The sequence below is a fragment of the Amborella trichopoda genome, chromosome 10, assembly GCF_054954075.1.
Source record: "Amborella trichopoda isolate Santa Cruz 75 chromosome 10, AtrichopodaSantaCruz75HAP2 v2.0, whole genome shotgun sequence".
NCBI lineage: Eukaryota > Viridiplantae > Streptophyta > Magnoliopsida > Amborellales > Amborellaceae > Amborella > Amborella trichopoda.
In genome coordinates, this window is record NC_142345.1 from 29106034 (window position 1) to 29123146 (window position 17113).

General features: G+C 31.4%; 1 protein-coding gene and 1 long non-coding RNA gene across 4 annotated transcripts in view; one reads left to right on the plus strand and one right to left on the minus strand.

Moving 5' to 3' along the window:
- Positions 1-9451: 9451 nt before the first annotated feature.
- LOC148780126 (uncharacterized) lies at positions 9452-10497 on the minus strand. Its single transcript, XR_016042770.1, has 2 exons — positions 10302-10497; positions 9452-9829 (listed from the first exon to the last, which is right to left on the minus strand). It is a non-coding gene; the product is annotated as an uncharacterized LOC148780126 (long non-coding RNA).
- LOC18429698 (Man1-Src1p-carboxy-terminal domain protein) overlaps positions 10468-17113 on the plus strand; it is a 30402-nt gene continuing 23756 nt past the window's right edge. For 2 of the 3 annotated variants that reach the window (XR_016042768.1, XM_011623457.3), the window contains exon 1: positions 10468-11622. Coding sequence is in view for 2 of the 3 variants with exons in the window: in XM_011623457.3 (XP_011621759.2) it covers positions 11310-11622 (313 nt within the window). In the remaining variant the exon portion in view is untranslated. The remainder of the gene's footprint in view (positions 11623-17113) is intronic. The other variant, XM_088849703.1, reaches the window with a different exon arrangement.

Sequence of the window (17113 nt, forward strand, 5' to 3'; positions counted from 1 at the left end):
AAATTTTATAATTAAAGATGACAATATATTTTAAGGCTATCACAAATATTTTCAATATTGAAATCATATTTTTACACTATTTGAAAGTGGGCCTTAATTTGATTGTTTAGAGCCTCAGCTCTATAGTAATCGCACCCAAAGAAAAATGGTTTCTTCATAGAGAATACCGAGAAATAAAATTGATAGGTGGAAAAAAAGCAAAATGTCCCTGTCACTAGCAAAGTAAGGAGAGATTTAATTGTACGATTACACTGCATAAGTGTCGAGTCTTGAAGAAATATATTAAGGATGCAAAGAGTCTCAAGTGTTTTTGAAAAGGCTCAATGTTTATTAATCATATAAATATATAGACTTGTCTTTTATAGACAAATTATAAATAAAAAAATATAGAAATAAATTTCAATTTCTTATATTATACCCAGACTTATCATAAATACAATATTGTATCTACACTTTCCAAATATACATATTAGCACAAAAAGCAATGACAGATCAACAAACCTTACGAATAGATGGTCTTAGGAACTGAAGGCCATATCAGAGTAGGTTTGATCAATCAGACAAAAATTTTAGAGATAAAAATAGATCATAAAGTCGAAAATGACTTGGCAGAGAGACAAATCTAAGAGTCGAAACACGACCCGGCAGAGAGTCGAAACATAACTCGACAGAAGTTGTACCGACTGGGTGAGCAACAGACTCGTCTTGAAAATCGGCGTCAATGCTTCAGGGACGAGGAATTGACACAACTAAAATGAATATGGTTCTGATATTATGTGAAGAGTCCTAAGCTTTTCTAAAGAAACTTAGTGTCCATTAATCATATGACTATACAGACTTGTCTTTTATGGACAAATTCCAGATAAAAAAATATATAAATAAACCACATATTCTTATACTATACCCAGACTTAATAAATATAAGATATTATATCTACCATTCCTAAATATATAGATTAAAATATGCGCCTTCCATATTAATTGAATATACAATATATTATTTCCTTTCACAAGAGAGTTCAAACGGTAAACGGCTCGAAGAGAGGGTTCTAAATACAAAAGTATTCCGCTCAATTGCCAAAGCCAGGAAAAGAGTTAATAACATAGATGACATCAAAATGAAGGGGTTAAAGATATGTACAATGAAGAGACAGGAGAAAGTCAGTTCGGCGTGCGAGTCCAGTTTTCCATTGAAATTATTTCTCTCCTCAAAATCCAAAATACTCTCATGGCGTACTTCGAACAATTTCGCTCCCTTAGAAAGGGGGATACATGAATAGAAATGGATTCATAACTGTTAAAAACCATTTTTCTAGAGGGATTCCAGAAGGGCGTGCTTGATAACAGAAAGTATTTTATTGGAAGTTTAGAACTTTTTAATACCGTTCAAGTTTCGTGTTTGATAAGAAAATGGAACTTCAAACAAAACTTCAAGAAACTTTTCAAGTTCCAATTTTGCTTTAAAAAAAAAAATTCCAACCCAAGGGTTGGAACTTAAACTCGGAATTTTTTTTTTTTATGAACCACCCCATAATAAAATGTATATATTTTATTGTAAAATATACAATATAATTTAATGTATAATATATAATATATTTTATTATATATTTTATTTTATTTATATAATAGATATTTATAATATTATATAATAAAAATATATACAATGTATATTATATTATATTATATATATATATATATCTATATATATTATTATAATATTATTTTATGTATATTATATAATAAAAATAAAGATTAACTTATATAATACAAATATATATCAATAAAATAAATATAAAATACACTATATGATATTTTACATTACATTATATATGATACATGTCTATATTTTATTGTATAATATATAAATATAATATATTTTATTATATATCATATTTTATTTATATAATAGATATTTATAATATTATATAATAAAAATATATATTAATAGAATAAATATAAAATACAATGTATAATATACTATATTATTTTATATAAATATATATTATATAATAAAATAAATAAAAAATCACATTATGATGTTATATTTATTATACATTTATGTAATATAATATATAGTATATAATATATATTGTATAATAAAATAAATATAAAATACACTATATTATATAATATACTATATTATATATATTATACAAAATATATATTTATGTAATATAATATGCTTTCTTATATATATTAAAAATAAATATAAAATACATTATATTATATGTTATAGTATGTTGTAAATATTATAAAATATAATAGATATTTATAATATTATATAATAAAAATATATATTAATAGAATAAATATAAAATACAATGTACAATATACTATATTATTTTATGTAAATATATAATAATAAAATAAATAAAACGTACATTATTATGTTATATATCTTATAAATTTATGTAATAAAATATATTTTATTATATATTATATATTATATAATAAAATAAATATAAAATACACTATATTATATATTACACTATGTTATATATTATATAAAATATATATTTATATATTTATGTAATATAAGATATTTTAATATATATATATATATATATATATATATATATATATATATATATATAAATTACATTATATCATATATTATAGTATGTTATAAGTATTATATATTTATATTTAAGTTATTATCAATGTAAAGATAAATATAAGATATTTACCATATATCCATGTTCAAACACAGAAACTATGAACTTTTTAACTTTCCAGGGAGGTTATCAAACACAGAAACCATGAACTTCTTAAGTAACTTCTAATTTACAGTTAGAAACTTCCAACTTACAGTTCATGAACTTTCTTCCAGTTATCTAACTGGCCCAAAAGGTCAAGTCAATTCAAAGCATAGAACTATTTTTAAGAAGAGCTTAAAAGGTTTTCAAGTGGGATTTCTTCCAAATGACTATGGTGAACATAGGATCAAATATATCTCAAGGATCAAGATAAATATTTGTACCAGTATCCTTGTACTGAGTTCAAAGCTTCATCTGAATGGAAAACAAATCCAATCCCCATTGATGACATTATGTAATGGGGACAGCTAATTCAAGATGCAGAAAGTAAAATTTTATAAATTGGCTTATCTTCAAGCACTTGAAAGAAATGGCTAGTTCAGGGGTGTCTTCATATTTGTGTATCTAATTATCTTCTATGTCGAAAAGGATTCTAAAAAAGAGAGAAACAAAGTAGATATGAAAAAAGAGAGAAACAAAGTAGATCAAATTTTTTTTTTAAATATCTATCAGGATTTGATGATTATGCCAGAGAAAAGTGATACAAGAAAATTTGAGCAACCAGGAAAATCAACAAGGAACAAGCCAAACACAAGCATAATTCAAAGAAACTTAGGGTTTCCTCCTCGCCCTAAGCTAGGTTCTAAAAGCCTATATTTTTTCATTCTTTTTCAATTTTTAAAAATCATATATAATTACCCCCTCAAGGCCCATACATATTTTATATATAATTTAATATTCAAATACATTAAATATCCATACAATAATAAAATGACCCGAAAAGGCTTAGAGAAATTTACGTACAGACCATATTGGGGGGGTCAATTACAAAATGGAATCACGTTTGTCCCAAATTACAGGCGGCACCCCCACCATCATGGGTATTTTTTTTCCCAAGTCACCCCCTATATGGTAACACAAATACAGGACATGTGGGATTTATACCGTGCCCCAAATTACATGTGGCACCCCCCACCATCACAGATATTTTTTTTCCAAGTCACCCCCTATCTGATAATACAAATACCAGGCATGTGAGATTTATACCATGCAAAGCAAAATAGCTATCCGGTGTTTGAAATACCGGATAACTATCTGCTATCCCCATACCCAGCAAGCCATCTTTCTCTCTCCAAACATTGTGACTTTGTATTTTTCTTAAAATAATCTCTCTCAACCCTTCTCTCTCCCCCAAACCATCTCTTTCTCTCTCTCTCTCTCGTAACCCATTTCTCTCTACCCTTTGATCTGTAACACGCTGTGTTCGCATCTCTCACTCTCTCTCTCTCTCTCTCTCACACACACACACATATACACATGGATATACTATCATTAGATCTATCACACGTCATTCATGCTTCCTTTTTGCCACTCTAACAATGCATCCCATCTCTCTCTCTTTGTGTGACAATCTATCTGGGCCCAATCTAATGGTCACGACCTCAGTTCATGTTTGACTTTTCATTTTTTCTTATATAAATTCAAATCACTTGAAAGTTTGAAAGACTATTATTAAAAAATAGGATAATCTAATAAAAATATAAAACAATAATTCATAAAATATAAATTGATCAAAAAACCCCCTGAAACATTTCAAGGGTATTTTGATCAATTTATATTTTACGAATTATTATTTTTTATATTTTATTAGGTACGCTTTGATGAGAAGAATGAATGCCTAAAATTTCAACTGATTTTGATTTGTAGAAAAAAGATGAAAATTTAAATGCAAATTTAGGTTGTAATTGTCAGATCGGCCCAAATTAAATTTGGGCTATAGCTGACATTGTAGTCATGAGTGAATATATATATATATATATATATTATGAACATTGATTTTGCCTACCCTCATCACCATCCAAACTTCAATACACGGTCACGATTGTTCAGCAGTATTTTATTTTTAATGTTTTTTCTAAAAATTAGAATGATCTGAAATTTGAAGTGTGTGTTTATAAAAAATATGTGAATCTATAAAAAATATCAAAAAAATATTTTATGCGAAATAAATTAACTAAAATACCTCTAAAATGTTTCAGGGGTATTTTGATCTAATTTTTTTCACGAATTATTTTTTTTATATTTTTATTAGGTGCGTCTCACTAAGATATACACATACTCCAAATTTCATATCATTTTGATTTGTAAAAAAAAAAAAAAAAAAACTACTCGACAATCATGACCGTGCAATGAACTTTGGACGATAATGAAGGTAGGCAAAATCACTGTTCATTTCGCCTATAGGCATTGGGAAGACTTTTCCTATATATATATATATATATATATATATATATATATATATATATATATATACACATATGGGAAAATTATGTACATATATGTAATAGTTTTTGTTATTACCAAACTACCGAATAGTTTCTGTTATTACCTATCTGTCCGTTTTTTCATAGCGATTTTTTTTAAAAAAAAAGACAATTTTACCTTTTTTCGATTTTTGAACAACCGAAATCAAGCTAATTTCGGTTCTTTAAGAACCAAATTTTTTTCTCTCTCTGTCTGAATATTCTCTCTCTATCGACTAATCAAATTTAATTTTCAGTTATTCAAAAATAAAAAATTTAATCAAAAATTTTAAATTTTTGGTTCTTCAAGAACCCAAATTTTTGTTCTTTCTTGTAGGTCATCTGCGTATTCTATTTTTATTGACTAATCAATTTTTTTAAAATTCAATATTTGAACAACCGAATTCTATATTTCATCCATGCTTCACCCGTCTTTTTCCTTTAAACTCTTCCTTATATTTATCCATTCTCTTTCTATACCTTACACTAGGTGGGTTTAAACTCTTCCCTATGTTAAGCATGGGTCTAAACTCTTCCCTATGTTAAACATAGGATGAGATTGCAAACATTGTGTGGGTTTAAAATATAGGAAAGAGTTTAAACCCACTCAATATAAGGCATAGAGAGAGAATGGATAAACATAGGGAAGCGTTTAAAGAGAACAGATGGGTAAAACGTGGGTGAAAGAAAGGTATAGAGAGAGAATTCGGTTGCTCAAAAATTGAATTTTAAAAAAATTGATTAGTCTATAGAGAGAGAATACGCAGAGGATCTACAAGAGAAAAAAATTTTCAACTGAAAATTTTGTATTTTCGGCTTTTCAAAAACCGAAGTTGCCCTGATTATCCATTGAATTCGGTTGTTTAACAACCGAAAAAAGGTAAAATTATCTTTTTTTTTTAATTTTCGTTATGACATGAAAAAAATGGACTGATAAGTAATAACAGAAACTATTAGGTAGTTTCGTAATAGTGCAAACTATAACGAATATGTATGTAATTTTCTCTCTCTATATATGTAGGGAGTGGACATTGTCAACCAACGCGCTGACTGCTATAGTATTAGCCAATGGTTTAAAAACCGGATCGGTGACCCGGATCGGGCTTTTTAAAAACCGATCCGGATCGGCGAATCGGCGATCCGGATCGGAATCGGGTGAATCGGTCAGAATAAAGCTTCAAAAAAATCCGAAAAAATTATTAAAATTCATTATAAATATTGGTTTTTAGGAATTCAATAAAAAATGAGGGTACTCCATTAAGAATTTTCATGTTTTTGAATGAATATGCAAATATTGATATGTTCTTTCCCTGCATGAACCGCCATTCAGCATTTAATTTACAGTATTTCGTGCTCATCCCTACACTGTTGCTGTTGGGACTCGATATGTGAATAATATGGTTGGGATAGGGTGGCCTCAGAATCATCATCTCTCTCGTTTTCTCTTTGAATAATATGGATTAAAAAAAAAAAAAAACAAATTTTCAAAAAAATCTATCATGGATTAAAAAAAAAATCACAAATTTTCAAAAAATTCTATCATGGATTACAAAAAAAAATTCGATCATGGATTAAACAAAAAAAATCACAAATTTTCAAAAAATTCAATCATGGATTACATAAAATTCGATCATGGATTACATAAAATTCGATCATGGATTACAAAAAAAAACAAACAAAAAAAACAAAAAATTCAATCGTGGATTACAAAAAAAGAAAAAAATAGTTCGATCATGGATTACAAAAAATTCAATCATGGATTACAAAAAACTCTATCATGGGTTACAAAAAAAGCAAAAAACAAAAAATTCAATCATGGATTAAAAAAAAACAAACAAACATTTCAATCATGGATTACAAAAAAAAAACAAACATTTCGATCATATATTACAAAACATTCGATCATGGATTACAAAAATTCTATCATGGGTTACAAAAAAAAAAAAAAAAACAAAAAAATCGATCATGGATTACAAGAAAAGAAAACAAACATTTCGATCATGGATTACAAAAAATTCTATTATGGGTTACAAAAAACCAAAAAATTCGATCATGGATTACAAAAAAAATCTATCATGGATTACCAAAAAAAAAAAAAAAAAAAAAAAAAAAAAAAAAAAAATTCCGTACGGAATCGCCGATTCACTGTACAGAATCGTCCGGTTTTCTCTAGAACCGGACGATTTCCGATTTTTGGGGCGATCCGGTTCCTTTTTCACTATTTTCGAGTCGAACCGGGCGAGTCCGGTTCGACTCGGCGTTTTTTAAAACGCTGGTATTAGCCAATGACCAAAATTCAATCTGGGCTGATTTAACAGTTACAATCTCATTTTGTATTTGAATTTTTATTTTTATTTTTTTTTACAAATCAAAATCACTTGAAATTTTAGACGTTCATTTTTCTCATCAAGATGCACCTAATAAAAATATAAAAATAATAATTCGAAAAATATAAATTGACCAAAATATCCCTGAAATATTTTAGAGGTATTTTGATCGATTTATATTTTACGAATGATTTGTTTTATTTTTTATTAGATTATTCTATTTTTGAATAATAGACGCTTTAAATTTCAAGTGATTTGGATTTGTAAAAAAAAATGAAAATTCAAACACGAAATGAGATCGTGACCGTAAGATTGGCCCAGATTCAATCTGGGCCATTGGTTGACACTATAGCTATCAGCCCGTGGGCTGACATGATATCCCCCCCCAACATACACACACACACACACACACACACACTCACACACACATATATATATATATATATATATATATATAAATTTTATAATGGGTGTAGTTTGTATAGACCCGAGCCTCTAAATAATCAAAGTAAATTGCACCTTCAAATAGAGTCAAGAAATGTGGCTTCATTACTGGGAATTTTTGTGATAGTCTTAAAATATATTTTCATCTCTAATTATAAAATTTAAAGCTTGAAATCATGTTTTTCTCATGTCCAATCATCTTGATGTCGAGATGATCAATTTGAGGATATTTGGGCGTCAAAACAACCTCTTTTATTGAAATATTTGAGATGAGCTTTATTTTGATTGTTTAGAGCCTTGGCTTTATATATAGTTTTTCCTTTTATAACTATACTCAACAAATTGTGGACTCAACAAATTGTGGACACTTATATACATTTATTTTGTATATGGAACATTTTTTAGTAAAGGTAATTTTTGTCATAGGAGGAGTGTGACATCTTCCATATGGGGTGTGATATTACCCACATAGAGCATTAAGTATCACTAGTGTACCTCATGTAGATGATGTCTCACTCCTCCTAATGACAAAAAATACCCCTATTAAAAAACATTCTACATATAAAACAAGAGTATATAAGTGTCCAAAATTTGTTAAATACAATCATAAATTTCTATATAATATAAACACCATAACATAACTATATATATATATATATATATATAGCTATATATTTGAGTGTATCAAATATTGAACAAAAGTTATAGCAAAGAAATTGTTACACAACAATACTAGCGATTTGGTTTTTCATAGTTGAGAAGAAAACCCTAATTTGAAGTCAAAGATTACCCGTTAACAGTAAAGCTCAGTCTATGATGAAAGTGGCTGGAATCCATGGTAGGAAACATGAGTTTCTGATCTACTCATGCTTGGTTGGAATCCGTGGGGAAATCCTCCCCTTTGGCTCTTAGATGAGAGAGAGAGATGGGGGAGAGAGGAGAGAGAAAAGATGGTAAACATAGAGAGAGAAAGAGAACCCTATCGTGTCATTTTTTATATTATTTAGGATATAAATATGTCATAAAATGGTGTCAAATTGGTTTAAATGGTTAGAAGGCAGATTTTTTGAAAAACTATTACCATTAGATACATTTCAGATACATGGATCTACTGAGAAATGGTTTACCAAATTAGGATATAAGGAGAAATTTTCCCTTCGAAATTTTTGGGTAGTTGGCAAAACATATATTTAAAACCTTGTCCACTAATAAGAGCCCAATATCATAAGTTGGTATAGATAACCATAAATAAAAAATAATTTTGAATATGGAGACAATAGCCGATTCATCCTAAGTCCGAAACAAAAAGACAATATAAAGACATTTGTAAAGTGTTTAAAAGAGCTCTACATACATCTCAATATATAAGCTTCTATGCTAATATCTCTCCTTATGTACATCGCATATTAGTTAGGCAATATGGATATGACACACACGTGCGTGCTCATGTACGCACACACACACAAGCAGAGTAGATCCTCTTTATAATTACCATTTCTATTCAAGACCAATCCTGAATCTACCAAATAAAATGATGTCTTACACAAACATATGATAGACTATTATGTTTTCAAAAGATCCTCCACATTGGTCACACCAAACATCAACCACACTAAATACAGATTCTCAAGCAAACATTTCATTCACTATATGAAATATCCTCATGCACCCAATTCTTTAGTACATCCATTTGGGTAGTATAGATATGTGTATGTGTGAGAGAGAGAGACCCTCTTCATAATTTAGCCTCTTACATTCAAAAAAAAATTGCATCTACCAAATACAAAAAGCCTTATGTCCACACATATCAAGACACTTTGGCATTCTCGAAAGATCCTCCACAACATCAATACCAAATGCATAAGAAAAACTTTCATTCGTAATATGTGTAAGAGACAGAGATAGATATATATCTTTCTTTTCCCATGGTAAATGATGTGGCAACTAAGAGGAGGCTCAGTCTTATGTGCTTCATTATGATAGGACAATTTCCCCCAAACCTATGGATCATAGAATTTATTAAAATAAAGGAGTTAGTTTATAAGAAAACTCATATTCCATTCGTAAAAGAAATTTCAATATAATTCACCTTGAGAAATCACATATGTAGACATGATGCTGCAAACATTGGCACTTGCATATTCTCATATATAATTGGTTGAATTAGGCAAAAATAATAAATCAATTGAGGTCACAAAAAATCCAAAAGAAACTAGAATAAGCCAATTATTTGTATATTATGGAATTAAACATGCAAATCTAAAGCAAGTTCCACTTCAAATGCATAGAATTATCAAAAAATTAAGTGAAGAGATGAGGGAGAAGAACAAACTTCATACTCCTGAAAACCCCCATCTCCAAGAAACCCCATTTGATTTTCTCTCTATAATAGAGAAAAAGCCCATCCCCAATTTTGAGCTTTTTCCAAATTCACAAAGCAAAACCCCCATCCCCAATTTTGAAGAAGCATACCTTGTTTTTAATGAAACACAGGTCTTCCAAAGACGTTGCTGCTCTATCGAGCTTCCTTTTCAGTGAGCTCAGGGGAGAAGAGAGTTCTATCGAGCTTCTTCCTGTTTTCAAGTCTTCCAAAGCCGTGCTCCATCTTTTTCCCCAAAAGTCTTCAAATTTCACAAAAGGTTTTGCAGAAGCGGTTTTCAATGAAAACAACTACGAAAAATAAAAAGTAACCTTTATATTAACTATAGTTAAAGCATTTAATGATAAAAAAAAATTGTGCATTTTTTTGGGCATATTGATATTTGCTAAAGTATTTAAGTAGATTTGGGTTTTTAAAGTAGATTTTGGCATGTTGATATTTAAGTAGATTTGATATTTGTTGATATTTAATTGTCTTTTTTTTTTTTTTTTTTTTGGGTATGGTGATATTTAAGTAGATTTGATATTTGTTGAAGTGTTCAATGTGAAGATTTATATGGTGTATTTTGGGTATGTTGATATTTAAATAGATTTGATATTTGTAAAAAAAAGATTGTGTCTTTTTTTTTGATATATTGATATTTAAGTAGATTTGATAATGTGAAAATTTATATAGTGTATTTTTTTTTGTTTTTTTTTAAATAGTTGTGATCTTTGTTAAATTATTTAATTTATATCGTGTATTTGTTTTTTTGGTATGAAGTAGTTGTGATTTTTGTTAATTTATTCGATTTTTTTAGCTTAATCCGATATATTAACGATATTTTTAACTGAAGTATTTTTGTCAATCCATATTTTTGATCCAACTTTTTAAAGTAAAAATATATATGTATTTTATTTTAAAGTAAACGATTTATTAAAAATCCCCAACTTGCCAATTATGATCATGAGCTGAGGCGTCACTTTTAGGATTGCAGCTTTCGTCTATATATATATATATATATATAATTTTTTTTTTTGGGTGTTTGGGTGATTCAAAAACCCCACCGTCCAATTTATTGGACTGCTCATAAGGCGGCATCCTTAGCTGTTACCGTACAAATGCAACCATATATAAGCTTTCTCATCCTTCAACCCCGAATTCAATGGTTTCCCTCTCAAGCACCCTGCTCCACGCTTTCTCTCTCTGAACCCTTGAAAGAAGCTGGCTTTGGTCTTACAATGAAGCGATCAAGGGCTTCTTCTTCTTCGTCATCTATTTCTGATCTCTTGCCTTCTACAAAGGAGCAGTTTCTTCAACTCTTAGGCGTTGCTGCTATTGCTGTGTCGGTGGCCATGTCCTGTAACTACTTCCTCAATTACTCTTCTCTCACCATCACTCTTCCTTTCTGCGACAATGGAGCAGATTCCTCTGGTAACCTCTCTCTCATAGTACATACACAAAAAATAGTAGTCTCTTTCACAAAGTACACTACAAGAGTGGGTTCTCTCTGTGTCATCGTTATACAATTTGAGAGTGGGTTTCTTTCTCTATCTCTAACATAATATATGCGATCTAAGAGGAGTGGATTCTACTCTCTTAATTCAATACAAGGGCTAGTTTCTCTCTTCTCTCTCATTTCATGCTATACAGAGTGGCTTTAGTTTTCTTCCATCTGTCTTTTCATATGCCAGTTTGATGCAGGTCTTTAGATTCTCCCTTTGAAACGATATTAAAATATGCAAGAAATCAAACCAACAAACGCAAGATTATGCAAAGTAGTTGAAGAAGGAAATCAATCATGAAACGAGCATCACAACCTTCAAGTTTCTTTTTAAAACCCAAATAAAGCTTATTTTGTGGCTTCCTAAACCCCATTAACCTATACTTAGAAAATACCAAAAATAAGCCCTAAAAATCCCCAAATAACATTGATCCACAATTTAAATGCATAAAGAAACCCAGTTTGTCCGTCCATCAGTCTCCTCTGATTGAAAACTCGTCTTGAGGTCTAAAGAGAGCTAAGATGGGTTTTGCATCAAATCTTCATTCTTCTTCAACTTTGTTCTCTGTGCACTAAAAGTATGAATAGTACCAAGAATCAATGTTATCGGAGCCAGACCAATCACCTAAACAGTGTTCTGGTTTGGCCCAGTCAAAGCCAGTCAAATTGCTACTGAAACCGGTTGAATTGAATTCTTAGAAAATAAAGAAAAACAAGAACACTAGTTGAAAAATATGAACTATGTAAAAAAAGAAAAAGAAAGAAAGAGCTTTCTCGTCTTTGTTTTGTTGTCCAAGCGGTCAAACTTGACGAATCCGACTGGCCAAAACATTGGTTTAACCAGTTTTCAACCAAACCATGTTTTTGCTTTGGATCAGACTGGTCAAAATTGGTAAAATATTGGTTTAACCAGTTTTCAACCAAACCATGTTTTTGCGATCAGATTGGCCAAGGCTTTGGTTAGTTGTCGACCGGTTGGACCAACCAATTAATCTAGTTTGGTCTTGATAACACTTGTGAGAATAAATCAAGAAATGAATCAAGACATGTAGATGGTAGAATTAATACTAATAAGTAAAATTCAACCACCTTTTCATTAGTTGTGGATTTCTCCTTGACCCTTTCCTCCTGAAAATCCAACCTCTCTATTGTAATTGGATTTGCAAAACCCAAATGATCATTTGGGTACAGGTCAAAGATAGGTGGTGAGTACTAATCTGTGACTATGAAAGGATAATGACCAGAAACATTATGCATTCACAATCATGGAAACCAACTTGTGTCAAGGCCCCTTGTTGGTGAAGCAGGTTGACAACGAATGTTTCTCCACAACAGTGAATCTTGTGCTCTTCACATCTGATCCCCAATATCCTTCCATGCTGCTAGGCCTCTTGCACATCATGCATGATTTGAAGTAGTTGGCGATGGTTTGTTGCAATTAGGTACATCCGTCTTGATCAGTAGCAAAAGCTAGTCTTCTCAATGAAATTTTCTAATTGCGACTTGAATTCCCTAAGAAGCTTGGCTGTGATGCCAAGTGACATAAGCCCAATATTGTATTCTTGAAAAATATCAAATCATGCAAGTCGCCAAGCCAACAAACACAAAATTAACATGAATTAGCTCGAGAATGAGTCAACCATGAAGGCAAAAGCATCACAAGCTTCAATGTTCCTTCCATAAAGGAGAACAAATCACAAGAGTAAACAATCCAAGTTTCCTCTTAACTACCCACCTGCTATTTGAATAACTTTGGTTCCTAAAAACCCTATCAATTCCTATGAAATCATAACTGTCAATTCCTTAATGATCTCAACAATCTATTCCCATCATAATCCTACTAAATAAGAGAAATTTAAAGATACTAGAATAAACACAAAATGGAAACTGAAGAAAACCTAATTTCATGACTTCTTGAATTTGATAACCTATAGAGATATACCAAAATAAGCCCTAAAAATGCCTATGATGTATGCCTCAATCCCTAGAATCAGATTCCAAAGAAAATCCAAATCTGTCCATTCCATATTGTGCGCATGTCAAGTTTCGGCCTCAAATTTGTTCTTTAATTTGAAAAAATGAATTTTCTGTCCCTTTAGTGCATTTCATTGGAATTTTGTGGGGTTATTGGCATTTAGTGGGTTGATACTTGAAAGTCTTATTTGAAAAGTTCATCACCTTGATCAACTATAGAGATTTAGACTTTTTTTTTTGTATTGGAGCTTTATTGCATGCCTACTAGGAGTAAATTTATTTGAAATACTAGAGTGATAGTTGGAATACATCATGATTGATGAGCAAATATGGTTTTTGTATTGATAACCGACTCTCATTGGATGATACTGCATCATGGTAATGGAGAACTATTTGTCATCCAACACTTTTAGGAGGACTATTCATAACCAATTATGAAGGTTACACCTTCAATTAATTGTGAGGATGACGAGAGATTGACTTGGGGAAGAATGGATAAAGGGACTTGTATTTTTTGAAATTTTCGTCTTATTTAATGGTACAATTATTTTGTTTTAAGGATTGCGCATTGCTTTCCAGGAATCAGTGCAATCGCTGGTGTAATCTAAATGAAATTTGTTGCAAGAAAATTTTGATGGCCACTTATGCAACCAATGCCTGGTGAGATTTTCAAGTAATCTTTTATTGAGTGGTGTGTCAAAAATCATGCAAATAGAGGATGGACTATGCTTTTGAGGAGCGGTGAACCCTTTTTTTTATTTTTAAAAATTATTGACTATATCTAGTTGCTCATGGAAAGCAGACTAACATGAACGATCTTGGAAGAAAAGAGGGGAGACAATAAAAGTGGATGCGGTTAGCCCTGCGTATTAGGAGTCTCTCCCACGGCTGACCTGAGCTAGTGTGTTAGCAATGCTGTTCACCTCTCTTACAGTGTGAGTGGAGGTCACTTCCCTCCCATGACATCAATCTTGGATTTCCTCCTCGAACTTGGCCAACCTCCATGTATAAGGAATCATTGCCATCAATGGTGCAATCTAATTGAAATTCGTTGCAAGAAAATGTCAATGGCCACTTATGCAACTAGTGCTTGGTTAAATTTTGAATGGGTCTTTTTTAGAGAGAGGTGTTAAAAACATGCAGATGGAGGATGGAGTATGCTTCAGAGGAGGGGTGAACCACTTTTTTCCTTTTCTAAAACTTAAATGGGAAAACTGACTAAATCCAGTTACTCATAGAAGCAGACTAACGTGAACAATCTTGGAAGAGAAGAGGGGAGAACGATAGAAGTAGATAGGGGTAACCTCTGCGTATAAGGAGTCTCTCCCATGACTGGCCTGAGCAAGCGTGTTAGCAGTGCTGTTTACCTCTCTTATAGTGTGTGTGGAGGTCACTTCCCTTCCATGACATGGATCTTGGATTTCCTCCTCAAAGTCAACCAACCTCCATGGATAAATAATCATTTCAATCGCTGGTGTAATCTAATTGAAATTCATTGCCAGAAAATGTCGATGGCCACTTGTGCAATCAGTGCTTCGTGAGATTTCCAATCACTTTTATATAGAGAGAGGTGTCAAAATCATGCAGATACGGGATGGAGTATGCTTCTTAGGAGTGGTGAACCATTTATTTCCTTTTAAAAATTAAATGGGAAAACCAACTAAATCCGGTTCTCATGGAAGCAAACTAACATGAACAATCTTGGAAGAAAAGTGGAAAGTAAAATAAAAGTAGATAGGTTTAGCCCTACGTATCATGAGTCTCTCCCAAGGCTGCCTTGACCTAGTGTGTCAGCAATGCTGTCTTCCCTCCCATGAATCTTGGATTTCCTCTCCGAAGGCATCCAACCTCCATAGAAAAGGAATCATTGCAATCAGTGGTGTATTCTACTTGAAATTCGTTGCAAGAAAATGTAAAGGCCACTTATGCAACCAGTGCTCAGTGAAATTTTGTCCAATCTTTTATCGAGAGGGATGTATCAAAATCATGTAGATAGAGGATGAAGTACGCTTCTGAGGAGGGGTGAACCATACTTACCAAACTTTCTCGCCCAAAGTCGCGATTTTATTTCAGAATTCTGATTCCGACGAGGAATCTTCATGGAATCCATTTTGCGAAGTTAGAAATCTTGATTCCTTATTTTAAGAATCTTGATTCAAACACTAATAGAATCTCGTTTCCAATATTTATTGATTCTCGATTCCTTAATGGTTAAATCTTGATTCTATATTTGTTGAATCTGGGTTCCACATATAATGATACTCAATTCAATTATTTTCGAATCCAGATTTCTGAACATCAAGTACTGTGGTTCGTAGATGCAAGAAACCAAAAATTAATCAAACATCGAATCTTGCTTCCACGCTCATAGAATCTCGATATGATTGTTTTGAAATCGTAACATCACAAAATCAAATACAAATTTTTAAGGTGCACAAATATGTGACTTATGGATTAGTTCAAATATTTATGGATTTCGATTTGAGGTATTTGGAAACCGGTCTGGAAACGTCTCCTATAATTCATATGTGCTCTGGATAATAATCCGATGAGTGAATTGTCGAAGTATTGGTTCCATAAATCAACTTTTAAATACAAATGTCTAGATTTATGTTCTTGATAAGTATCATTCGTAAGTCTTTTGCAGGTAACAAAGCAATTGTAAATTCTTTTATAGGTAAAGGCAAGTATAAGTTGGGCGTTGAAGCATTAAAATTAAGAGAACTTGGGCCTTGCAACGTTAAAAGTTGAATACTCCATGTCGTCACCCCGGGTATCAAAGGCTCATACTACACCATAGACAACACAATGGCACACAAACAAAGTCCCATTTTGAACTATAATAAAGAAATCAAAATCATATTTTTAAAATGTTTGAGATAATATTTGTATCTTTTGTAGACAATTTCCCTAATTGGGCTACGAGTGTCTATTAATTGGCCTTACTTTTGATGCTGTGTCTAAGGCTTAATAGTCAAGACATTGGCTTCAAATCTAAGGAGCTTTGGTCTTAGAGACCTCTGTTCTCGTGCTTGATGAGGTTCTAATTTGTTAAGGTGCTAGATGTCGTTGATGTAGGAATGTTGGTTCAAAGGGGGTTGAAACTCGACCCCATAAAGTTACAAAACTCGATTGCCAAGTGGGTGGAAACCCAATTCCAAACTGATATGAATCTCGATTCTAACTACTTCAAAAACAAGATTCTAAGGATGTCAGAATCTTGATTCCCTGTATGAAGGAATATTGATTCCATATTGGTTGATTCCAAATAGGTCAGATATTCGATTCCATAGAGGTTGGAATCATGGTTCCATATACGTAGGGATCTCGATTCCGTTGGGATTGAATCTCAATTTCTATAAAGTAGGAATCTTGTTTCTTTTAATTTCCCTTGTATGGACGTCGATTATGAAAACAAGAATATTCTAGCCGGTTTCAATTCTGCGA